This window comes from Rhipicephalus microplus, chromosome 5, assembly GCF_043290135.1.
Source record: "Rhipicephalus microplus isolate Deutch F79 chromosome 5, USDA_Rmic, whole genome shotgun sequence".
Classification (NCBI taxonomy): Eukaryota; Metazoa; Arthropoda; class Arachnida; order Ixodida; family Ixodidae; genus Rhipicephalus; species Rhipicephalus microplus.
This window is the reverse complement of record NC_134704.1, coordinates 214,069,015-214,096,285: the sequence shown is the minus strand read 5'-3', so window position 1 is coordinate 214,096,285 and position 27,271 is coordinate 214,069,015. Positions and strand designations below refer to the sequence as shown.

The window sequence follows — 27,271 nt, the reverse complement described above, 5'->3', positions numbered from 1 at the left end:
GACCTCTATTTACAAGTGTGCACATTTTAGTATCATTCAACTGTGCATGAGTAAATCAGACAGTGCAGACAATCACAATCGAGTAGCAGGAGTGCTATAAAGTCGAGGATCTGGTGACAAATGTCTCGAAAGAGAAACCTTTGGCTTTGATCAGCATACATCAATGCTTTTTCATCAGGATTACTAAGCACGGATGACACCACACCGGTACGTGGCCACGAAGGTTACAAGAAATGAATTTCAATTCTACTGTACAGTAAAACCCCTTCATAAGAAGCAGTTTCTGGGCCGCCATTCTTGTCTTTTATACGAAATGTCTTTTATAAGGAAGGTACCATGTATGCATTTTTCTATAAACCCGTATTTTACTGTAGGCACACTGGTCTCTTATACCCATTTGTCTCTTACACCAGAATCTCTTATTAAAAAAAAATCCTATAAAGGGGTTCCACTGTATAGGTTTGACATACCACGATGTGATTACGAGAAAGTGGAGGGATTTGAAAATTTCGATCTCTCGAGACGGTTCAACATGTCACACGGAACGGGAGCACACAAAAACATTGCACAAACCCCCTCCTAGTCCAGTGACTTTGAATGCTGCTTTATTTTGCCCAAAGAAAGCCAATGTCGGATGACTTGGGCACACCGCGCTCCCTTAGCTTAGATGTGCATGCTATTTTATCAATACTATTGCACCCAAGAAGGTAGCGTATGGAACGCATGCGGTGGCGACCAACATAAATGCTAAGCTTTGGCTACCCCAATAGGCTGTTTTAGGAAACAGCTCACAATCAAGCACGATGTAGAACCCCTACATTTTTTGATAACATTTCTGCCGTTATGTATACAGTCAGATCCCCGTATAAGAGACACATAGGTATAGAGTAAAATACGGGCTGATAAGTAAATGCACATGAGGTACCCTGCTCACAAGAGATGAGAATTGAGTATGCTTCGTATGAAGGAATTTAACAATTATATGACTAGTTCTCAATGCATTCAGCGTTGTGAACAAATGTATAGAAGTGAAGCAAAGTTCTTTGAACTTCCTTTGGCCCTGCATTGCAACTCTAGGTCTCGTGATTTCTCTGCCACATGAATCTACTTTGCCACACTGGTGCACATTAGTAATCACTTTGTTCAATCGGAAACAATTAAAATTGTCTACTGCATTCATTTTTCAATGTTGCCCCTAACAGTATCTGTGAATGCATCGACTGAGCCAATTGGAGTTGAGAGAACCACCCCACTGGCAGCACTGCCTCTCAAGCTGCCCACATCGGACATCTCCTGTACTGTCTTCTTGGCAACAAGATGCTCTTGCGCGAAAAGACATCAGGTGCCCTGTTGAAGTTGGAATACATCGCATTCACAGATAAACCTAGCAACTAAATCGGGAACAAGCATCACACAATGACACCGTCTCGGAAGTACAAACGCTACAATCAGCTATAGCTTCAGCAGCTCGTGGCGTTTCCTCCAAAAAGGGCCCACACTCCCCACCGACGTCATGCGCCAAATTACTGGTGGCCTCGTTTTCGGAGAACATCGCGTTTGTATGAGCGAGACTTCAGTTGCAGAGATGATCGAATGCCGCACTTCTATCGTTCCGGACTTCGACTAGATACACGCTTTTGCAGGCTCATTTTTATTGTTTTTTTTTTCTTTTAACAGCAGTAACCCACCCATTTTCAGTTCAAAATAATTCCCCCAATGTGTTGCTTCGACCGACTGCCATGTGGAACTATAGGGTTTCCCATGCCAAATGTCCCAGACGCGCTTGACCCGCCCAGAATATTATCAAAATGTTAACTAACAAGACAACAGAGGCAACGGGCACATCCTCACTTTCTCTCCCCCCTTTCGATGCACCGTTTATTTCCAGATGATCCCACACAAACTTGCCCAAGCATCAACCTTTTAAAACTACCTCTCAGATTCTGTTGGAAAAAATTACAGGCGCACTATTTGACTTCCTGCAGTATATCAGCAAGAAAACGTTTTTTTTTTTTTTTTTCGTCCTTAGGAGGGATTTCAATGTTGCTATATTGAGCGACTCTGAGGCTGCTGAAGAAATCCCTCAAAGACATAATGCAGGAAGCGCCATAAATCTCTGTTGGTTACTAGAACAGAAATGTGTGCTTTTGCTCATTGTTTTTCATTGGTACCTGCTATTCTGTCTCACCGTACGCCTTGTGGTGAAGAGAAGAGCTGTTTTTGTGCCTATTCTAACAAATTTTTGAACATTTCTACAAAGTCTATCCACAGAATAAAACAACAATGCATGCCTGGATAGTTTGCAGCAAGTGTGTAAAATAGTTTAGAAGGGGAGGAGGTGCAAATGTAAAAAAAATGTGTGAATTGATTTACAGTAAAACCTCATTATTTCAAACTCGGTTATTTCAAAATACAGCTTAATTCAAGGTATTTTAGCATCCCCATATATTGCAATGCAAGTTAGAGTGGATAATTTGAACCAGCGGTCAGCAGCAGTTTGGTTACTTCAAAAAAATTGGGTGCAGTGTACCAATTCCCGATCCTCCTTAAGAGCCACTAGGCAATGTACTATAACCATACTATTGAGTGGCAGCTGGAGTACTCCAGCCTCAACACTTCCAGCAAAAAAAATCAGAATTGTAAAAAAAACAAAATATAAAGTAAACGGTCTTGTGATTAACTAAGATGTGCGCCTGCAGAAAACAAGATATGCTTCACTGCAACACAGTGGTGACACGCAAGCAGCTTGTCGCATGCTTATCGCAATGTCAGCGCGTCATGATTAACCCATTCTTTCTGGGAATATAAACAAGGCACAGACTGGTGGAATTCCCAATGACGGCGGACCTCCGATTGCCAGCTGCTCTAGCAATTTGAGCATTTGCACTGCTGGCGAAGTTCTTCCCGCCACACCTACTTCAGAAACTTGGTTCGAAAGCTTTCATGATCATGTTTTCCAACCAGAACATCGCGAATTTCCTCTCACTCCTCATGATTGAATTTTTCATTTTACTAGAAAGACTGGGCGAATGGTAGCATCATGATGTGTTGACGCAGCTAGGTGCTGGCGACATGCTGCCCGCGTGTCACTACTGTGTTGCAGTAAAAATGTTTTTATTTTCGCAGACGCTCATTTCAGTTGATCACAATATTATTTGATTGTTTGTTTTCAATTGCAGCAGAGAGGCTCGGCGTTCCTACTCTTTTTTTGCGGCAAAACTGTGACTTTATATTGCTGGAAAACATGACCTTTGGAGACGCAAACTAGCCAGCACAGCAAAATACTGCAGCCCTGATTATATTTTGAAATATTTCGAGCTCTTTACATCCCACTTTTTTTTATTCTCTCCTAATTCGAAAACCCGTTTAATTAGAAAAGTTATCACATCCAAGCGACTTCGAATCAACAAGGTTTTACTGTATGTTCAGGCACATGGAGATTATTCATATAAAAATGCACGCTTGTGCAAGTCTGGCAGGGTCTACAACGAAAATTCGCTTTTGAATGTTCAACTGAAATAATCTTTGTTCTAGTAAGAAAATGAAAAAAAAAATTATGTTGAGCCTGTGTTGTTTTCCTGGACAACGGCCCATAAGTCCGTTTCACTGCATCTTAATGACATTTGTTATGAGGAATTGAGTGACCTTATGCAACATGATGCAGAATCACTAAGCCACCCCTGATATGAGCCTGCACCGTTGATCACTGAAAGCTGCCAAGCCTCACCTTCCATTTGCCTCGAACACTGGCCCAAATATGGCAAAAAAATTGTTCCGTGATTCTGCACAATTCGCTGGAATGTCGTCATCAAATTCAGGGTCCACGCTGTCGTAGGAGCGCCGCCGAACAGGGTTGCCCAGAATTTCGTATGCTGGAAAGGAAAAAAAAAAGTGCCAACAAACGATCAAGAGATTTTAAAAATGAGAAATTATCAACAAAGTTAATCATGATGAGTGGACGAAGCAGTGGTATCATCCAGTGTGATCATAAATCACCCGTCATATTGACTGCTCACACATGTAAATGAATCACAAAGCGGTGTACAAAAAACGGTAGGAAGGGGAAGATGGAAGCTTGTGATGAAAAATCCGTAAACGGGGATTGTGTACTCAGGCCAACATTTCAACAATTGTGTTCCTCAAGGCTAGAACAGAACAGATTTTTTTAGCACTAGCGTGTCTACGCTTCATACCCTTCTCCTCCATCTTAACAAAGGAGAAGGAAGCACAACATTGGATATGTGGGTGTGAGAGAGCGGGGGAGACGGGTTGCTGTAATCAATTGTATGAGTTTTGTTCTAGTCTTGAGGAAGAGAAGTCCGCTAGCCGAAATGTCGGCTTGACACAACCCCTGTTTACAGATTTTTCAAAGCAGTGTACAGTTACATGCAATTGTGATGCGTAAAGGAGACGCGAGAGACGCGTGCCGAATGCGGAAGCGCGGCGAAAGTGCACGAGGAGAGGAGAGTCATTCGAGTGCACACACACCAGCCTCGTCAACGCAAGAGAGGAGTCGGAGAAAAGCTCATGGCACGCAACCCAAGCCCAGATATAAAAAACCCTAAGGATGAGTTGGCACTATGTGTTGGGATACCGAGCTGCAAAGGCGTGGGAAACGATCACCATGGCGATGGGAGTAGCAAGACCGCGCGGTTTTGAGGATGTCGACACGAAGAGCTCGGGTAGTTCCCATCGACCTTGGTAGATGGTCCCGAGTGAGGCTGCCCAGACTTGCCGCACCCTTACACAGCAGTTCCTGGTAGATTTGCAACTTCCCCACATCGCATTAAGAAAGGAGCAGCCCCCGCACCAGTCGGCCGAGTGGACGCGTCAGCGGGAGAGTCCCTGACGAACAGGGCCTAGAGAGGCCGAAGATTGAGACAAAGACCGGAACACCGGCGATAAGGAAGAGCGGTACGTGCGGCGAGTTCAACTGATGGCGACTGTAAGAAGTAGAGTAGCCCGTCAACGACGGAGGACTCGCAAAGCGTTGACACCGCAAAGGGCAACGAGTTGCAACGCGACAAACTGTACGAATGTTCCATTGTTGACACCATATTGGCTTAGGATTAGCAGCTAAGGCTAGCAATGGATTGCAACTAAGCTACAACCAGTTTTGGTTTGCCCATGTAAGTGGATTGTTGTTGTTGATTATTGCGATATTGTTTTTATTTATAAGATATTTATAAGTTTTGAGTGTTACTGTGTTACTGGAGTAATTTTGTGTGCTCGCAAAAGTTTTCGATTTTCGGCTTCCTTTGCCGTTGTTCGATGTAATAAAGTGTGTTCGGTTTGCCACAAGCCAGTCTCTCTTGTGTCTCTCTCAAATAGATCCTTCACAAGCGCTCCCTAGATAAAGTTCATGACAGAAATGCTTATTGGTCATAAATGGTATCTTGTACTGAGTTGTAAATCTTGTTATAGTTTCTTTATTACTGCATTGAGGTATCAAATCTAGCCTGAAGCTGGCGATGACGAAGTCTGTGCACGTTCTCCTGGTGGTTGTTAATTGTTTCCAGCCAAGCAAAATACATCGTAGAGCATATCGAGATGCCATATAGCGCCCAAGCCAATCGTTGCATGTGATCATCATCGTCATTGCCATCATCAGGGTGTATAGTGGGTACCTTGCATGTGCTGTGCTAGGATGGCGGAAAAAGAATGCGTGGTCTAGAATGTGCTTGCTCTCCATCGTTACCAGCATCATCGTCATGACAAATAGTGGGTACCTTGCATGTGCTGTGCCACGATGGTAGAAAGAGAATGTGTGGTCGGCAATGTGCTTTTGCTCTCCATCGTCATAAGCATTGTCTCCATGATAAATAGTGGGTACCTTGCATGTGCTTTGCCAGGATGGCAGAAAGAGAACGTGTGGTCTGCAATGCGCTTGTTCATCATCATCGAGCAACGCCGCCGGACATGGCTCAAGCCTAAGAAGCTCAGCGCCTAAAAGTTGGCCAAGTGAAGCGATCTTAGAATGAGGCTGAGACGAATAATTACACAAAGCAAAATAAATACCTATCTTTTACTATGAGGCTGGAATGAACGCAAAGCCACCATCGCAACTGCCTTGTGTGACGAGGTTAAATGAGGATAGCACGATATATTGCACTCTGATCTTACTGTGGTCAATGTAGTATGCCAGACAATATTCACATGTTAGACTGTTGCAAGAAAATGGTTCGATCTAGCGAATCTGACATTACTAGTAGTTGTGGTATACATATGCTAACTATTTGTATCAGTATGTTTGTGACGATCAGGGCCTCACCTCGGTGACGTAGGCACCTTTCCAATTTTTTTTTTCTCGCTCCATTGCGACGAAGTGGTCACTCTCCTCATTTTCTTTTTCTTGTAAGACTCTCTCTCTTGGTTTCGCAACACAAGCACGATTTCTTCACGGTGTGCGTGTGGAAAGCATGCAGCATGCGTTGTTTTGTTTCGCTCGTGGCGAAGTGCAATGCAATGATGCACAAGCCTTCTGACCAACAGAATGTAATTGAAAAGTACCTCCAAGGGTTACATCATCATGGAGGTCCTTGGCTTCTGTCAACGACAGGTATGCTATGCAAACATCAAGAAATCCGAACAAGTCATCTCAATTTAAGGATGTATTGATCGGTTCATAATGCGTCACTATGAGCTTTGATTTAGCATTCAAAAACACTGTAGCAATTTCGACAAGGTACTCAACCCGGCAGAATGATAAATTTTCCGTTAGGCTTAGAGCAACACTACAAAAATTTCACTTTTCTGAAAATCGAGTTATCATTATTCTGGTTAACGGTTCAGAGTTTTCCTGGCACTGATTTATTTTGATTTGAGTGGAGTGTTGCTTGGTAACCGAAACATGACCCGAACTTCAGAAGTTCTAATTAACATAATTGGAACAGTTATTTTTTGCTTGCAGTCATAATTATATGTGCATATGTAGGCAAATCGCGACTCTAAAAAAACTAAGGAGTATGCCCCTCTGCTCTTTACATAATGCTTTGAATTCTAGGAACAACTGCGCTTGGTCGCTTGTTTTGTATGCATCTGTGCATTTTTTTCTTTGAACATTAACAAAGCAATCGTATGCAACATGAGATAATAGGTGGGCTATACTCCATGTCAAAACAGAGCCGTGTGTGCTACCGTCGTCCTGCTAGAAGTGCGACTTAGGCGTCTAGAGTAAGGCCTGATGCTGACCTCTGCATATGAAATGCTGATGTGTCACCACTGAGCTTTTTGTCATATCATAATAAAGTCCCAAGGCCCAACTCAACAAGAGTAAAGCAAACCAAACTGTATTGAAGTCCCTGGTTAAAAAGACTGCTGAATTTCTGAACGCTAAATCAAAGCGCTAAACAACACATTTAGAAGAAATAAATACGTCCTTACATTTAGATGACTAGTTCAGGTAGTTTGATGTCCGCACAGCATGCCTCTCGTTGACGGAATCCAGAGAGCTCCTGAAAAGCTTGAGCTCATCGTCTGACTTAAGATTGCCATGGTAATAGTAGTCTTCACTATGACGTAACCCTTGGACGTAGTTTTCAATCACAATGTGTCAGTCAGAATGCTCATGCATCGTTGCATCTCACCTACGGCCACAAGCTGAACAAGACAATACATGCCACAAACCAGGCAAACAAAACATGATGCAGGCACTGAACGCATGTCCCAAACAAACGGCGCTTACACCGGCAAACTGAGAGAGGGAGATAAGGAGAAAAAAAAAAGGAAATGAAAAGGGTGACCACTGTGCCGCAAGGGAGAGAGAGAGAGAGAGAAAGAAAAAAGAAAATGGTGCCTACATCATCGAGGTGAGGCACCGAACTGCACAGATTTGCTGTGAAAACAGTCTCACCCATTTGTAGCATGTAGCCACAGAGACTAGAACAAATGAATGGCTGGGGCTTTGTGCTACAAATAGTTGTCTGTTTTCTTTCTCTTATTATTTCTTCTACATACCTTATGTACATCTCTCTTTGGGTAAAGCAGATTCAATCAATAAATACACTTCTCTATTGAGTTATGTTTCTGCTCTAAAAACACATTAATTTCATGTTGTCGATAACGTGACTAAGCTTTTGTGTAACGTTCCGCAATGCTCGTGTTATTCTGCTTCTTTTTTGTGCATGCGTGTGTATCCCTTGCTATGTAATACCCTTGCGAGATGGTTATCACAAATAAATAGTTTAATAAAACCCACTCACCCCTGGTGATGCAGGAGAAGTAGTCACGCTCCAGGTCCCTCACCTGCTCGCCCGCTGTGCGCCTCTTGTCCGGATGGTGAAGCAACACCTTGCGCCGGTCTGCCGCCACCACAGCAAGCGATTTGCACGTGAAGCGAGCATTGAATATTATTGAGGTAGCAATTATATGAATAGTTTCGACCGGTTTTTACTGTCACTGCTGCCATCAGCATCGGCATCAAGTGGTGTGTAAAGTCCAAAACGATTAGATCCCCCCAGCGCATCTTATGTTCTACCAGCGAATGATAGCGCGCGAGCAGGGGTGATGAACCCGGCTGAGCCAGAAATCAAACGAGCCGGCTCATCTCCATCGCTCAGAGGCGCATGTGACAAGATTCCCCCACCTGTTAGACTGGTGGTCGAATGCTCAAGTAGAAGGCAAACACTGTGCTCATCTTTAACGAGCGTGGAACGATGCGAGGGGGGTCCCTTGAGCTGCAACTGCGACCTTTATTTTTACAAGCACAGTCAGCACTGGCACACGCATTATCTCGCTATCTCGGCAGCCGTCAGCTGACGGCTCATGGGCCTTTCTACGTGCTTCACTCTCAACATGAACAGAACATGCAAAGAGTGCCTCTGGAGTGGCTGCACTTAAACCAGCGTTCTATGCAGTAGCGTGAGATCGGATCCGAAAGAGTTATAACTGCCAGTCGAACTTCATATAACATTACAATTTGTTGCCTTCACTGCTTGCGGTGAAGCTTTAAGTGCTCGAAGGACAGCAGTTCATCCTTCTTCCTTGCATCTGGTCACTTAAAAAATATTAAGCGATCCTGACATTATTTGAACTGAGAACTTCACCACTGCACCCTTTAAATGGCAGCTACATTTAAACAAATGAAAGCTGTTCCCCTTAGGTAAGCACAGGGTTTTGCTTGGCGAGAACTTATCCTGACAATAGAGTGAAGGCTACGGGGGTTTTCGTGTTGCTCTGAAAGTAATACGGCAGCTTGCGGCTGATATTGGCTTTGCCTGCTAACATCGTTAACGCGTTTAGACAAAGAAATACAAGAAAATTATAAATAAAAAAACATTGATTGTTCAGTGCACGTTTCAATGTCCTGTTACGAGTAAATTTTTCTTAGAGAACTAAGCAGCACGTTTGCGGCCACACAGTGGTGTCACAGACACTTTGTTTTCTTGGAAAACGGGTGGGCTGAAAAGATGGATCTGTATAAAAAAATGAAATGAAAAGAAAAACATTCTCACCATGTAAAAATAACTGTATTTTACAGACAACTTCCCGCAGTTGTTTCAGTCTGATAATGAATAAAGATGCATTCAGCATAGCAAGGCAAATGAGAAAATTACTAGTAAACTTGAGTACTTTTTTTGGGCATGGTAGCAAACATGTACTTTGGTTCTGTAGCTTCTACAGTGCTGTCAGAAAAAGTTATCGTAGCCAGTACAGAAATATTGAGCCCATTCAGTTGAAAGGATGAATCGATAATAGCTGGTATATTTCCATTCATTTAGGCATAAACATTTTGACTATGCAACACTGCATATACCTGGCACTGAGGTCTGTCAGTCAGTCAACAAACTTTATTGACGTTCTAAGGAACTAAAGAGCACAGTTGCCAGAAACGTTTATGCTGCGATTTATTTGCCCAGAAATTGAACTTCCATCAAGTGTACCTCAAGTGTTTTCAAAAAAGGCAATATCATGAATTAACAAACAACACACTTCAATTTACAGCCATATAGTTGACATACAGTCATATGCAGCCATTTTTCTTTCTAAATATCGCAATACTATGGCACTAAAATAACAGATACACAGTAATCTAAAAAAAAAGACAACGAAACAGAATTTCTTATAGTTTCCAATGTTCTGAAAGACAAAAAAGATTACTGTAAACTTCAGAAGCCCCAAGCGCTATGACTCTTCCATAACAGTGTGTTTTGTAGCAAGCATCAGCATAAACAAACTAAGAAAACTAACAAAATAACTTTTCTTTCCCATTTGTAGCCCACAAGAGCTGTAAAAAAGCAATTCTTACAGGCCTTCTTGATGTCATGTTCGGTGGCAGCATGTCGTTTCAACTGCAGACCGAGCACCCGGTAATGGTCTTGAGACTGCACATGCAGAAGGGCAAGAGAGAATCAGAGAGAGAGAGAAACATATTGACAGAAAAAGGAAGATGGAGAGAAAGGAGGGAAAAATTGAAAAAAAATTTAAGCGAGACAAAAAATGAAGTACAAATAGAAAGAGACAAGGAAGGCATAGACAACACAAAGAGAAGGAAAAAATACAGATAAAGAGAGAGGAGTTCATCGTCAAAACATTTCCCAGCCGTGGGCAGGATTTGAACTCACTTAAACAAGGGTCAAAGGAGAGCATTACAAACAATCGGCTATTTAGGCCGAGCAGAGCAAAGGAAACTGAGGGTGAGAAGGGGAACGGTACAGTAAAAAAAAAAAGAAGAGAACCAAGAATGACTACTCGACACGAAGGAAATCTGCGAAAATGCATAAAATAGAATTTCAAGTTACCTACAGTTGCTTTCAACCAAATAACCTTACTTGCAAGAGCTTTTTGTTCTAACCAATAGATTAAACCACATTGTGGTTGGCTGATGCTAGCAGTCATACTTGCACAACTTTCTAGAGCAAAATTGATAATCGTTGGGAGACAAAAGCATGTTGAACTTACAAAAAATCTTGTTTTCACCACAATCAAACAAAAATTTCTGAATGGTAGACAGTCCCTTTCAGCCTTTAATCTTAATAATGAAACCTATAAATTGCACCAGGAAAGAGGTGATTACAATGAAACTAAAGGTTCTTAATATTGGTCCAGTCATGCAAGCTATCAGCTCATCAGGCTGAGAACTAATACTCGCCAAAAGCAAAAGGAGACGACTGCACTATGAAAAGGAATAGCGAGAAATAATGCACAAAAGTAAAAAGGACTTGGAAAACAGGAGAAAGTTTTTTCAATGGTTCTTTTTTTTCTCCCTCCAGCCAAGCTTGGTTTTATTTGTCAGGCATCAAAACGCAACTTAGTGGATCGCCAAGATAACTCACATGTATGAGTCATGAGAATTATGTTATACAAAGGGTGCAGGCGTGCAACAGATGAAATGTAATTTCGAGAAATTTTTGGAGCAGTAGAATCTTACTTTAGGAGCACTAAAATGCAAATTTGGAGCAGGTTAAGGAAAATAAAACATCTAGGTATTTTTTATCACAAAAGACCAAACTTAGACCAAAGAAGACGTACATTTAGAAAAAAAAAGTATGTGCAAGCCATCCAACATCACCTTAATCATGCAGAGTAAACATGAGCACTTCTGTTTGAATAAAGCTAGTGTTTCGATGAATTCCACTGAGCAAACAATGATAAAGTCTACATTAGCACTTGCCGCATCTTTCAAATCTTTTGACAGAATCCGTGAATTGAAAAGTAGATCTGCCAAGCTGGCTACCTTAAAACTCGAGGGATTCGTGAATCTGAAGAGTAGGGGTGGCGAAAAAAAAAAGTGCACAGTTCTTCTTTTAGGATGGATGGAGTGTCCTACACTGCTCAATGATTGCCAGTAACATTTTCAGATGCCAGCGATCATACTAGTGCTCACATTTGACCATTTGGGGTAAAACTACTGTGCATGAGCAGTAACGGCACAGGTAGCGCAGCCCACCTGGCCGCCAGTCATACATTTGTGTGCCGTGGTTAAGCGGTTTTGCTTTCATAGTTAGGGCAAATATGCCAGCGCATTGCACAAATTATTTTACCAAGATTAGAGCTTGAAGAGCTGGGCCTGATACTTCGCGTTTAGGTGCGAGAAAACCCTACAAAAACTACCGGTGATGGTGTGCGATCGATCACGCCTTCATCGTGCTTCTCTAGAGTTTTGCAGCTAAACCGAGAAATTAGCGCTAACTTCGACAGGCCCTCATTTGCGAGGCTTAGTGCTAAAACAAGAGATGCTTGGATAATGGAATGCGAAATGTTGGTGGTGGAGAAAAAAACCGTTATTGAAACATAGGAGTGCGGCGCACATGGCCCGCCTTGGGTGCTGAACATTCTCTGGTCTTTTTATGTAGCACGGCAGCGACAGTCGCGTGTACATAAGCGTTTCTGACAGCACAATACAGCTGCCGTTAGTAGGCGAGGACATACTCTCATGTATCTACGTGAACCATAATTGAGATAGAAGCACGGGTAATTTAATAATCAAAATAGAGGCAACTGCATCCATAGCCGCTTTACAGGGGAAACTCCTGTTCTATGAAGAAATCGTAATATTGTGTATTAAGAAAGTACATCCTAGCATTGGTGCATATTCATTTACATCATCATTCGACACTTATATTAGAGTGTGCTAGAAACGTGTGCAGTATACTTTACCTATATATAAAGATAACTCTCCCGGCAACACAGTCACAGTGCGTTTCAACGATGTGAGCCGTAGTAACGTCGAACCCTGTCATTTTCACGCAAATTCAGCGAACCTCACAGAAGCCCCCCTCACCAAACCTAGTTCAGCGTCAGACGCTAAAAGGGTCAACTTCAAATCTTTCATGAATGAGCAGGTGCAATGAACCTGGTGAACAGTCGAAATAGCGGAGTGCAGGTGGTCTCACTTGATCATTTCTCAGGCTGAAACGCAAGAAATCCTTGTTCCACACAGTTTATACAAACGTAAACAAAATTTTTTCCTCTTTTACCATGCTAGTCAATAATAGGCATGCATTTTCGACACTAAAGCAAGAAAACAAGTGCACGTGCAGTGTTCAACACTGCCTTGAGCATGTTAGTTGGCAAAGACGTTTCTAACCAAAATCATGAGCGAAGCGTTCCTGTTTACACGACAGGGTGCACTCACTTTTCGGCAAAAGGTCAATTATGCGGTAGTATACACGGATGAGTATTTGAACAAAATTCGCCGTCCCGCGAGTAGTGCAAACAGCAATCTCTGTGGCTAACAGCCCCTTCCAAATCATAATATTGTAACGGACAAATACAACGCTGGAGGCTAAAACAACTATTTATTTATGGCGAACTTGTGCCCGTCAACTAAATACACAAAGGTTGTCCTGAGCTCGCTAGTGAAAACCTCGTCAACTTCTTTTTGCGTCTCGCCACGTGCCGCTCCTTCGAAAAGCCGCCAGCCTTCTTTTTCCAGCGCGTGGTGTTGTGACACGTGCAGCCAGCATTGCATGGCGCATTTGGCTTGTCAGTTGGTGTGTCAGAATTCATAAGAGCAGGAAGCGGCGCAAGACTATGGTAGGTGCCTAACAACATGCGGCAATATGCTTGTCTGCAGGGCAGCAGTGTATTCCAACAAAGGTGGTTTAGGCAGCGTTCTGCACGGGTTAGAACAAGTTCAGGAAGATTTTGAACACTGCTACGCCTTCCTTCCTTCCCCTCCTTTTTTTTTATAATGGGAGTTAGGTTTAGGGCACAAACTCTCGGTTCACTTGCAAGGAGTGTTCCACCAGATAAAGTAACAGCGGCGCATGCTCGTTGGCCTGGCCACAGCTCTGGATAGCTATCGCCGGAACGACGCAACTTCAAGATAGAAAAATGTTTCATGTGCCGTTGCTATGGTGACCAACGTGGTCTCCAGCAATACTGGCGTTCGCAGCACATCAACTCTGTTCACCCATGCAAAACGCAGTATGCTCTCCCAGCTCTAGTTGCTAACATGCCATGGTCGCTTTTGCTGACTAGGAAGTTCATATTTCCCAAGAAGCGTTCGTGGCTACGGCAACGCATTTTTCACTGGAAGTTGCATCGTTCCATTGATAGGTATCCGTTGCGGTCAGTGGACAAATGGCGGTACGGCTTTGTTACGTTATCTGGCCGATCATGTCTCGCGAGTGCCCTGACCTAATGAGATTAAGCTTAGCATGGTTAGGTTACTGTGGTTTCAGGTTAGAGTCTGCACGCTTGGATTGATTGATAACTCAAACGGTAGGTGGGCAATGTGGCCTCCATTTCTCAATAAATTAGCCCAAGTCAGAAAATTTTGAGGCTGGCCAGGCATTTTGGCCCAGCATGGTGCAATTTCAGCAAATTCTATGGTTTTGACGCAGCTCGACGCAAAAATGAAGATTTGTATCATATCGGCGCAATTGGTGCCACTGTTGCACCCCTGATGCCTGCCAACTGTAAGATGAATGTTGTATACCCCTTATTCATTGCCTTGAGTTCGAGTTTTATCCAGTGAAAACAGGCTGCTCTAGTAGCGTCAGTCTTAAGGAACATCATTTGTTTTTGAAGAATATTAAGTACACGGAATAAGTGCACTGTTTGTTTTTATAAAGCAAGTGTACCAACTTTCTTAATCTTTCATCCATCTGAATGCCAGGATGGCCATGCACAGCATAGTTAAATGGTATCCACTATCCGGGAAGCCTAAAGTGAAGGAACTTGTATTAAAGGGACAAAAAAGCCAACTTTTAGGTCGGCGTTGATTAGTGGAATAGCAGTCCAGAAACCTCATGGTGTTACGTTTGTGCCAAGAAAGAGCTCAATTCGAAATAAAATCACGTCTTAGTAGTCCCCATCGGGTAAGCGCACTTCATATTACCCACCTCAAGAAGCGGACCGACTCACGTCACTGTTGCCGTGCACAACTTTTCCCGGCTTTACTGCGTGGCCGCCGACACTAATAGCCGCAGAGCAAAAGCGGCGGGAGCCACAGTAGCAAAAACGGCTATTGATCGATTCCCTGCCATTGGCTCCCAGACGGCAGACGTGTTTTGGTTCAACTGGGCCCCACTAGATGGCACAACCTGTCCAGTTTAGCCAAGCAAAAATTGAATTTTTGAACCACTCGTGCCATTCTTCAAAGTAACGTCCAGCGGTTCTTTTTCCATAAAATCAAACAGAAATGAACCAGCAGCTTTTTATACGTCTCTTGATGCATGGAAGTTCTTTATTTACTGCAGCTAGCTCAATTACTAGTGAATAATTGTAGGCGGTTTGTCTGATGTCATCAGGATAATTTTGAGAACGTCCTAGTGTGGCCCATTTGTTCTCGTGCATTTACTTCAATTTCTCGATAAGTAGGGCACTGCTGCTCACAATATTGTTGTTTTAGACGTTGTCATACATTAAGGCATAAATTGTTATTTGACTTTAGTGTCCCTTAAATACATCCAACTGCTGTTCCCGTACTCCAAGCGTCATTAGTGACGCAACCACACTTAAGGAGGCAGACTGGTCTTTGGGACTAAAAAATTACAAAAAAAATTCATTTTTTAAAATTGATATATTTGGTTTCTGCAAGTATTTTTTTATTTGCCAGCAAATTTTCACGCACCAGGAATTGGTAAATTTTTTTGTAATGTCATTCTAACTGTACATATTCTTGGTGCAAAACCTGCAAAAAAATGGGGAACCAACTGTGAGGCTTCTTTATAATTTGCCGGAACCTTTGTTAGAAGCTCTGCTACAAATTTATGAGCACCTTTATGAGGACTGCAAAGCATGCACACCATGATTGCAGCTTTTTGAAGAAGCTGTGTGTTTTCAGTTTTTTCCATTTTTATCAAAAAAGTAAATTTATGACTGTTCACTTTTGAGGCCTCCATATCTCTGGAGTTAGCGCAGGTACAACAATAACTCTTGCAATGGAAACCTGTATGTGTGTAGAATGCAAGTATGGAAGCAGAATTTAGAGCACAAGCCTTTTTAATCAATTGCTCATCAAAATTGTAACACTTCCAACTGCTTTTGAAAATGTATAGTTCATTTTGCTGTAAAATAACCAAGAAAGGCCTAAAAACAAAGTCTCTTGCATACTTTCAATCTGTAGTCATTAGTCTATGTTGGCAGATTCTAAATATTACTTTTAATTAAGCACTTTCTTTTCTATGGCAGCCTTAAACACAATAGAGAGTGAACTTGAGTTATCTCAGGAACATGATGAGTTACAAAAAACTTATTGAGTATTTGAAATCAGCAGAAAAAACTGCATAATTATGTGAAGTTTGATCAAGATCACTGAAGAAATAAACAAAAAATTGTCTAAGACCAGTCTCCCACCTTAACAAGAGATGAAGCTAATGCATGTACTTGCTGTGTGGAAGACAGAGTATGTCACCCAGGGTTGGCATGAGACTTGACATTACGCAACGAAACATTTTTGGTGTGCATTCACAATGCCTAAAGCATAAGATTTTTAAAATTAAGTAGAGGCGACTCAGGGGCTGCGATCGTCCAGCGACCATGGGAATGATGGGCAGTACACTGATTTGCCTTGTCTTCGTACTTGTGAGCAGCGAATCACACTTGTGGCTTCATTTATTGCTGTGTTTCTATTTTGTTTCGAAGAACAAACTCTTTTGAACTCCACGTCCCGATTTGAAAAGCTAAGCTTAAAACAATAAGGTGGTGAAGCGCAACCGCTGAACATTTGCCGATTTTTGTTTCATGAGAAAACATCTCCAAGCCACACGAACACACACGAAGCCATAAGTACAACCATTAGACAAATCTGTGTACTACGCATCATTCCCATGCTCACTGAAGTGCTGTGCATTGCAGCTCCCATAGACAGTAGCACCAGAGTTCCCTCAAGTGTATATTTAGGAAACTCTAGGGTTTAAATATGCCTTTCCAACAAGTGTACAATGATTCTGCTTCTTTGGCATCTGCTCGAGATACAAACAAAGCATGCATCTGTAGACTGGAAGCACGTAGCAGAGGAATTGGTACAGCACCTTCCATTCCTTGGGATCGAGGCTGAGCAGGTACTGGGTCTCGGCAGGGTCCTCAGCAGCATCTCCTTCGTCACCTTCATCCGACGATTCTGAGCCAATTGATGCTGCCGATGAGACGTGCCGGGTGCGAGCGTTCTGGTACACAGCCTCAAACCACCGGCCCACGGGTTCCACCTCCACCTGATTCAGCTCTACAAACAGTTGGAACAGATGAGACATGCCCCCTTGTGCCCTCTGTTTGTTATGTGACAGTCCAAAACAAAAAGACAGCAGAAATCCCAATAATAAAAAGTGAAGTGCTTTGGCAATCACTGAATGGCCACAGCTTGCCAGGCTGGTAGCATACCCCCTTGATGGAGTCAGTTTAAAGGTTACTGCTGTGCAGAGTAATGCCTTATTCTAATATACTTCTTTAGCCATTGTTTTACTCGTCTTTTGAGTTGAAAATACCAATAAATTCAAACACATAGTGAGTTCTTTTCAATTTCGAACACCTATGACAGTTACTAAGGCTTTACTATGATTCAACCTCCGCCCATGCATAACGTTGAAAAGTCAGGGTTCAAGCTGGGATCACACACATGTACGGCGGCCAAGTGTTGTTTCATCACATAGCTGCACCACTTCTTGAAACTACTATTAAAAAAGATGTAACATTGGGTGGCAGAGTCACAGAACCCTATACATTGCATCACGAGTGACAGCAGTGTGAAACCCCCGTCATGGAGCAGATGTAATGTCATTAGCAGAGCAATGGTACTCATACTGAAATCACAAACTGTCATTTGGGTCTTGGATTCCTGATCTATGCAGGAGTACAAAATGGAATTTGGAATAGATGTAGATAGTTGTTGTTAGCGTAGTGTGTTTAGATTCTTATTTTCTGCCAATGAAACTGCGCAGCTTCATTCCATCACTAGTGGATAGATACTCCACACGCAATTTCGGCCTTGCCATCGTGTTGCTGCTCCAAAAAAAGAATGCCGATGAAAAGAAGCAAGAACACATGAGGGTTGGTAAACGTGGCTGACAGGAGGTGTTGGCGTCACGTCTCTTTCCGAGAAAGAGAACGTAACTGCACCAAATGGTTCAACTATTGTGCAGTACATCGAAAAGTTCCCGAATTGTCAATAACAGCCATTAATAAAAACCTCAATTTTGGTTACATATTCATAATTTTTTGCCAGGCCAGTGTCATTTTGGATTACACACGTTCCACATAAATTAAGTCAGAAAAAGTGTTGAGTGGGTAAGTGCCTTAGCTGTGAATGTCATTTACTATGCCAATGTAGCAGCAACAAAAATGGCACTGGCTGCTTGAAGCAAGTGAAATTACTTCATGTGACATGGATGCAAAGCTTCCCATGAAGAGCCCAACCATCATTCATCATATCCATCCCAAGCAACAGCATCAACAAAGTGTAGAGTTATGTAGTGAACCGACACACGGTGGGTACCTCGCCAAAGCAGCCGAATTTTGTGGATTACAGAAAAAAATATTTGCCGGAAGTGTGTTGTTGGGCTAGCTGGTCAAACATGGCAAAAATTAGCCCTCATCCTGTCTGTTATTTCTAGGTACTTTGTTTCTTCTAGTTTGCACACTTTGTACCTTTATCCATTTAAAATGTTTGTATTGCAGATCTCTCATTTTTTTTATGGGTTTCTTACTTCGAAAAATGGACAGAGAAATGTGGGGAAATATTCCGTGTTTATACAATTGAAGATGTAGAAGAGGCCCAGAGCACATGAACACTTTTCTTTGGAAAACTGTCTGCCTAGGGTGCTGCCAAACACCCGTGGAAGCAAACTTTTCCAAGCGAGTCACATGCTTCAATCACATGCGAGAAACCCAGCACCAGCAAATGTAAGTACATGTGGCAGTTGAAGCTGCACTAATCACACGCATATAGATGTGTGCCACTTTAAAGCGCTCTCTCACAATCCCTGGCTTGCTGGTGATCAGGGTAGCCACCTGATCTTTTTTGAAGACATGCTACGCTGCCTGAACAGGAATGCGTGACCTTGATGAGCAACTGAAGTGTTGCGCTGCTAAGCACATGAGTGAACGTTGGCATGGAAAGAAGTTGGAAAGGAACATAGTGCAATGTGATCCAGAAAAAAGAAAGTGCTCAGTTTGCAGTAGTGCTTCAACGATAGAACCGTCAGTGGAGCTATACTCTAGTTCCCCTCAGCACTGTGAAGGCCAATAGGAAGGGCGCGTAGCCCTTCCCCATGTGTTGATTCCCGCAGTGTCGTCTGCTCACCGAATTGTAGTTATTATGGCTAGTTTATAAATTTAAAAATACGATAAAACTGTTGAACAGGCAACTACACATTGAACTTGAAGAAGCGTTGATTTGTTGCTCTGCTTAAGATCAGTAGAATCTTATGCCGGCGGATAACTTCACTTTGTGGCTGTTTATCTCCGACACTGTTTGTGGCTCTCGTATGACTGTTTCTTGGTCGACGCGTTCCTTCGTGTCTCCTGCTGTAACGCATTTCCCTATTTTTTGTTTCCAGTGAATGAGGATGCAACGCACATGAAATGCAGTGCTAGGTGGCACGTCTGATATTTGGCGATGCAGCGTCTTAGTCTGGCGACACAGCCTGAACACTGCCTCAGTGCGTTAGGCTTAGCAGGTGTGACTAGACAAGCAGCATATCTGGCTAGTAACGACAAAGTGTACCTGATGCTTTATTCCCAGAGTGAGATGAAACAAATTGCTAGAAGACTTTACCATTTGTTTACTGCTGCAAACCCAGGGGGCATGCAGCATGAGCAAGTCCAGAGCAAAGCAGGTGGTCGCTTCTACATGGGTGTTGCCATGTTGATTTGTAAATAACTATTGGCAATAACTGACACAAATAATTAAACACATATGAAAAAATGCCAACAAAAATAAACATATCAAGTACCGATGTGGTGCAATCAGGCGCATAGCCAAAAATATTTGGAGAGGGGGGGTCACCACCTTGATTTCGCGAGGGGCACTCCCTTAAAATGGCCATTTTTCGTTCTTTATGACATGGCGAAAAAAATTTCGAGGAGGGGGGTACCTGCCTGGTGCATTACCCCTGGCTACTCCCCTGGGTGTAACGCACACAAAAAAGGGTCAATTCTAGCCATGCCTGTCAATTTTAGGATACTTGTATGTGGGACTACGTTTCAATGCGCATGCATGTGGCTTTCTTTCATTCATTGATTTCATTCACTTCATTTCACTTTATTTTCAATTCCAACATGATATCTCAAAAAACTGTTTGGAATCATAGCCAAAGGTTAGAATAGGGTCCAATAATGCAATACAAAATGGCACAGTATCCAAACGATAGCACAAGCCAACAATAGCGCATGTGGTAAAACAATAGAATAAGGCATTGAACCAGGATACAAGATGCTAAGCATTGCAGATATAGTAAAGAAGGTTAGGCGTTGTACAGACATATATATTCAGATACTCGAACTTGGGTAAGATAACAGGAACATGTAATTTTTATACACAAACAAAAGAAAGGCAATGAGTAATAACAACTACGCAGTAAACTTTCACTGGACGTAGTGATACTTATATAGAAGAATCGAACGATTTCGTTACTATTAAGGGGGTTACGGAGACACATTAAGGATTGCAAGGAAGTGTTTTTTTTTATTTTCAGAGGAAAGTTAACAGCCGATTTTATATCCTGGGGCAATCTATTCCAGATTTTGGTACACCCCGTAGCTTTGGTCATGCTGAACCAAAGTGGTGAAACAGGGTATAGGGTTAACCTAGCTGAGCTTTGCTAGTAATGCCAAGCTTTCGCATGCAAAATTTTTGCACAGTATGGTTAAATTTGGCTATAGTCCTTTTTTTTTCAGAATCAGAATAAATCTTATTGTATTTAGTACAAAGGTTACATAGTCATAATATACAGGAGGAGGTCCCAAAGTCAAAGACTGCAATAGGACCTCCTTATCAAAATAAAATAAGAAGTATTGGTTATAGCACATAAAACATACACATTACAAAAGATTGAAGTTTAACAGAAATAAATTAAACTCGGAAAAAGAACACACAAAGCAGCAAGAACGAGGTCATTGATAAAAATATTCAATGAACAAAATTACAAGGATACTCAAAAATCAGAAAACAAAATATATAATCTCTTAACTATTTTTTTTCTTTTCAAATCATGAATTTTTAATGTTGTGATTCCCAAAAGTGTGGAATTTAAAACAGTGATGAATGAAAAAAAGTATGCTCCGCTTTCCTTAATTAGAACTTATTTTATGCAAGACAAAGTTGTTACTGCGTGTACCTTGTAGTATTATTATTTGTTAGATATAATTGGGGTATCACACCATTGCATTAACTAAAGTTAATTTCATTGAATAAGAATTTGGTAAGGCTACAGTACATGACAAGTTGCAAAACCGAATAAATATGGTTAGATTGTAAAATATATGCAGCTTTTTGAATAAAAGCACTAAACATCATTACTCTAATAGCTTGGTATTACAGTACTTGTAGCCAAGGTAGATGTGTGTAGTAAGTAAGTAAGCCAAGGTAGATGTGTGTAGTAGTAAGTAAGTGACAACATGTAATGCAGTGTGAATGGACAAATGAAAAATACAAGGATAGTAAAATGTCATGCTTGAATATGTATTGTGAATTAAGGGAGTACTCAGATCCCATAGTGTCAGTTCTTGCTTTTAGTCAGCTCCCCCCACTAAGCACGTGTCACGTTGTTTTGGCAAGAATATGTCTCATGACTAGCTGTAATGTGGTGTTGGTGGGAACATGCAACGTGACTAGCTGCTAATGGATGCTATGCGATTTTAGTCACATGAGGCTACGTATTTTAGTGACTAGCTGTTACCTCATGTGGTGATTTCACTCATGTGGCTAGTTATATGACATTATGTGACTTTATTCATGTGAATAAATGTTACATGATTTTTAGTGATATGACTACAATTGCATGATAATTTTCGTCACATGACTCGTTATGTCATTTTAGTCCTGTGACTAGTTACGAATTCTAGCCTTGTGACCAGACAAATCGACACGCGTGTTGTCGGAGCAAAGCAGCGGCTCTAAGGAACGAAGCGACCATGTACCAGTTTATCATGATTCCCATTCACACTTCCCAGTGCAACGAAATGCTCAATGCACCAATAAACAACCCCAAGGTCCAAAAATTGTCTTTTGAGAAATATGCGCACAACTGCTATGTGAACACGCAGCCACAGAAATCTAGCTAATTTGTGCTATAAGGAAGTTACAGGGTTTAGATCAAATTTTCGTGTAGCCTCGCCACCCTTCTGCACCATAAGGAGGGGAAGGCATAGCCCGTCATTATGACTCCACCCACTTCGGCAACATGACACGTCAGCGATACATCACAGACGTGAAGCCAACGACCAAGCAGGGTGTCCCTACACGAGCACGTGTCATAGCGGCGCAAGCAGGAAGCGTGGTTTCAGGAGCACCTTTTCCTGTTGGAGAGACGCCCCTTTACCTTGCAGGCTTTTGTTGCGGTAATGCCGCTTCTTCTGGTAGTCTAAGCCTCTACTAAATGGCAGAGAGAAAAATGAAAATACAGACTGCGCAACGAAAACTGCATCACTGCTGGGCCAAGGTGCCATTTCGTCAGGCAAATGACTAATCAGTGAGCTAAGTGGCACGTTGAGTTGCCCATGAGCAAGTCTGTGTGGCTGCACGTAGAGGATTGGTCAGGCGCGCGAAAGGTTTTTAAAATGTAGGGTCTGTGCGGCACCCATCGCTGTAATATTTTTAAAAATGTGATCCCTCCAGTTTACGATACAAATCAGCGAGCTTGTCTGAGGGGGTGTAAGAAAAATTCAGAGCTGTCTGTGTAGTGGCCATTAAGAAGAAGCCAGTAGATCAGGCACACCAAGTTTGTGGGGTCTAGCGATGAGAACGCCGCTCTTGATTCACACAGAAACAGTAGACACGGTCGGGCAAACCAAATTTTATGTACATTTATTCGACTACTTTTAGGGGCGAAGCTCCTCATGGTCTAGGGCAGCCCATTGCTCCAGCGTAGCCAGCATAGCACGTTCATGGACAGACAGACAGACGGATGAATGGACAGACGCTTCGCCCCGCTCATCATCAATCACTCCGTGGATATGCTGTGATTTTCCTACATACAAAATCGTTAGCTGAATTACGTATGTCACTAGTTACAGGCTAAAATAATCTTACACAATATTCTAATACATTTAATGAGCATGACAACAAACACAAGGTAACGCGAAGGCATCGTCGCTGATGTTCGACTAACAGCAAAAAATCCACAGAATGCTGACTCTCAATTGCTGTATACTGCAAACACCTGTCTGGAAACAACCACCCACGCCGGCCGCCAAATGGCAAAGAGAGTCGCTTCTCTTTTCCGCGCATCCACCAAGCCTCGCTGCCATGGCATGGCTAGTGCTACCATGCTAGCTTGATGAGGATGACATGACAGTGGTGAGTTTGTGCAAGCACTACGCCACCTACCGCTCGGTGGTTGTTAGAACTAAATGCGGCCGATCCGCGAGACATGTGTGCAGCATGAAGCACAAACTACTTTGCAGGGGGTAATAGATAGCACCCCGACAAGCTTTCCTTCGCCCCATTTTTCAGATAGGGGAATAAACTTTTTCAATTGTTGGCATTTCATGTCCTAAATCTTCCGTATGATTATCAAGAATGCCATAGTGGAGGGCTCCAGAATAATCATGAAGACGTGGTTTTCTTTAACGAGCCCCCAATTCTAAGTGCCCCTAAATTTAAATCAACAATCGACCCCGTTCATACTGTCAATCAGCTGATACGCTGAAAATACACCTAACCACTATACATAGTCTTCATATTCTACGACAAGACATTTGATTCAGTAGAGATATCAGCAGACATACAGACACTGCAGAATCAGGGTGTCGACGAAGCATATATAAACATCCTTGAAGAAATCTACAGTGAATAAATTGCCACCAGAGTGCTCCATAAAGAAAGTGGCAGAATACCAATAAAAAAATTCGTTAGACAAGGAGGTACGATACCCTCAATGCTATTTACCACGTGCTTACAGGAGGTATTCAGAGGCCTGAAATGAAAAGAGTTAAGGATACGAGTTAATGGAGAGTACCATAGTAACCTGTGCCTCGCCGTTGACATTGCACAGCTGAGTAACTCAGGGAATGACTTGCAACTCATGATTACTGAATTAGACAAAGAGAGCAGTAAGGCGGGTCTTAAAATTAATCTGCAATAAACTAAAGTAATGTACAACAACTTCGGAAGAGAACAGCGCTTTGTGATAGGTAGCGATGCACTGGAAGTTGTAAAAGAGCACGTTCACATAGGACAGCTAGTAACCACGGAGCTGAACCAAGAGACTGAAGGAGCTAGAAGAATAAGAATGGAGTAGAGCACAATCGGCAAGCATTCCCAAATTATGACTGGCAGATTGCCACTATCCCTCAAGAAGAAAGTATATAACAGCTAAATCTTGCCGGTACTTAGCTACGGAGCTGAAACCTGGAGACTTACAAAGAGGGTTCAGCTTAAATTGAGGACGATGCAGCAAGCGATGGAAGGGAAAATGATAGGAGTAACCTTAAAAGACAAGAAGGGAGCAGAGAGAGTCAGGGAACAAACTGGTGTTAAGGACATCATAGTCGAAATTAAGAAGCAATGGTCATGGCCAGGACACGTAGCGCGAAAGCAAGATAACCCCTTGTCACTAAGAATCACAGGCTGGTTTCCAAGAGAAGGCAAGCAGGTGAGGGGGAGACAGAAAGTTAGGTGGGCAAATGAGATAAAGAAGTTGCGGGTATAAAGTGGCAGCAGCAAGCACAGGATTAAGTTGACTGGCGGAATATGGGAGAGGCCTTTGTCCTGCATGATGATAAAATTTAAGTACAGTAGACTCTCAATAATATAAACTCTGATAATTCATACTTTTGGTTTACTAAAACAAAATTCAATTTTTTGGTTGTCCCTCTATTCTTTCAGTATATTTAAAAGCCTCTTAATTAAAACTCCATCATTCACACTTTTTGCAGTTCCATACCAGGAAATATCTGTTGCTTTCCCACTACTCTTTAAAAATTTGCATGCTTATATAATCCTAACAGTCTAAAAAAATGAAAAGTAAGCACCTCTTCAAAAAAAAAAAAAGATTTGCTAGTAAACAAATGTTTGAAACTAAGCACACGCACGGTAAACCGTGATGCTCTCAGCTGGTATAGAAAGCTTTGTGTTGAAAGCACATACCTATAGCAAACAAGCAGTTGGCAATTCACGATTTGTTTACAAGGTGTGATAAGCAGTAAATGGCTAATAAACTTGTGGACCTTACACCTATGCTTTCCATTCCTAGCATCTAGTTAGGGTTTAAAATACTTTCAATGTGATAAAATCAATGCCTAATCACAAAGTGTAGTATCACTTCACCCAGAGTCATCTATATGAGAAATTCTGATAATTCAAACTTTTTGATAATTCAAACAAAATTTAGAGGTCCTTTCGAGTTTTAATTACTGAGAGTCTACTGTATATGGGCCTCTATCGAAAATGCGGTTGCTGCAGTCGGGATTCAACCCTGCGGCCTTTGAGTTGGCAGTCAAGCGTCATATTCACAAACCCATTGTGGTGGGCTCAGAGAGAGAAAGGGCACCTAATTTCTTCCACATTTATAACACTTACCTTCTATGGAAAGCAAAACTAATTTCATGCACCTATATCACAACCACTTTCTAAGGCATGAAGTATCCATAGTCCTGACGATCGTTATAGTGCGAGCTCAGAACGACGACAAAGGGACAAGAAGACGAGCGCTAACTTCCAACTGAGTTTATTGTGCAGAGCGCGAAAACATATAAAGGAGACAGAAAAACTATGTGATGAGGGAACACGAGGACGAGTAAATCTCGAGAAAACAGTGACGCTGTATAAGCACAGAGATGATCGCTCCCGAGTCATCGTCGAGGCCGTGCAAATGGCACTGGAACAGATTTCATGCATTAGCAAGCCTTCCGTGTATCTGTCCGAAATAAGGGTTCATCAAAAGTATCGGTGCACACAACTAGTTATAGTTCTTTTATATTTCTGTATTCTATCCTTAGAGTTCTTTTTTTAGATTTGTCTTTATTCCCATACTCTTCTTTGCATTGCTATTTTTTGTCACATGGTTTACTATTGTCATGTCCTACCAACCACCACCACGCTTCTATGATCCATAGTCCCTTGCAGCATGTTGCAGCATGTTGCAGCAGTTTATTACCTTAAAGGCCCCCCTTTCTAGGAGGGGCATTACATAAGGGGTGGGGTTTTATTTAAGTTAACAATAAGCAGTTAGAGTTGTTTTAGCATTGAAGATGATCAATAATAGGGTATTGAAAGGCAGATGATGAGGCGATTTTGGCGATGTCCCGGGGGAGGCCGTTCCAGTCCGTGGCTGCTCGAAAAAAGAACGAGGCAGAAAAAGCAGTGGTGCGCGAGGATGGGCGGGAAACCTGAAATGGATGACTGGTTCGATGAGATATGCGTGCTGCGGCTACTATATAAGGTGGCTGATTAAGGAAAGAATGAAATAATTTGTGATAAAGCACGAGAGTTGCAGTGCAGCGGCGCAAAGAAAGGGGTCGCAGTCCAGATTTCGCTTTCAAAGATGAACTACTGATATCGTATGAGTAAGATGAGTGAATGAATCTGGCAGCACGGTTTTGTACCGCTTCTAATGCTTTGATTAAATACGCTTGATGTGGGCTCCATATGGCAGATGCATATTCTAATTTCGGTCTGATTAAAGATTTGTACGCAAGTAATTTTACATGTAGGGGGGCTAGGCGGAGATGGCATTTGAGAAAAGCAAGTGCTTTATTAGTTGCTGAAACTACATAAGCGATGTGGGTACGCCATGATAAGTCATAAGACAAGGTTATTCCAAGATATTTATAAGATGGTACCGATTCAATTGCGGTGTTAACAATGGAATACTGGAAGCGATACGGGCTGTGGCGACGAGAAAAAGACACAAGTTTACATTTAGGATTAAGGGTCATTAACCATGTGTTACACCAATTAAGCACATTGTTAAGATTTGTTTGGAGATACAGGTGATCATGCTGTTTACTGATAGTGTGATAAATGGCACAGTCGTCCGCGAACATGCGAATGCTGCAGGATACATGGTCGGGCAAGTCATTATATATTAGGAAAAGAAGGGGACCAAGGACAGATCCTTGGGGAACGCCTGATGTGACTGGGAGAGAGTTAGATAGGTGGCCATTAACAAAGACTGACTGAGAACGGTTAGTGAGAAACTGTTCAATCCAACGAAGAATGTTAGGG

At 42.2% G+C, this 27,271-nt stretch overlaps 1 protein-coding gene across 2 annotated transcripts in view; it reads right to left on the bottom strand.

Moving 5' to 3' along the window:
• Positions 1 to 27,271, bottom strand: part of LOC119173528 (dnaJ homolog subfamily C member 2) — a 301,565-nt gene that overhangs the window by 222,105 nt on the left and 52,189 nt on the right. For both annotated transcript variants that reach the window (XM_075896473.1, XM_037424336.2), the window contains exons 2-5: positions 16,923 to 17,113; positions 10,247 to 10,322; positions 8,202 to 8,300; positions 3,728 to 3,872 (exon numbers count right to left, since the gene is read on the bottom strand). In XM_075896473.1, the coding sequence (XP_075752588.1) occupies positions 3,728 to 3,872; positions 8,202 to 8,300; positions 10,247 to 10,322; positions 16,923 to 17,113 (511 nt within the window). The remainder of the gene's footprint in view (positions 1 to 3,727; positions 3,873 to 8,201; positions 8,301 to 10,246; positions 10,323 to 16,922; positions 17,114 to 27,271) is intronic.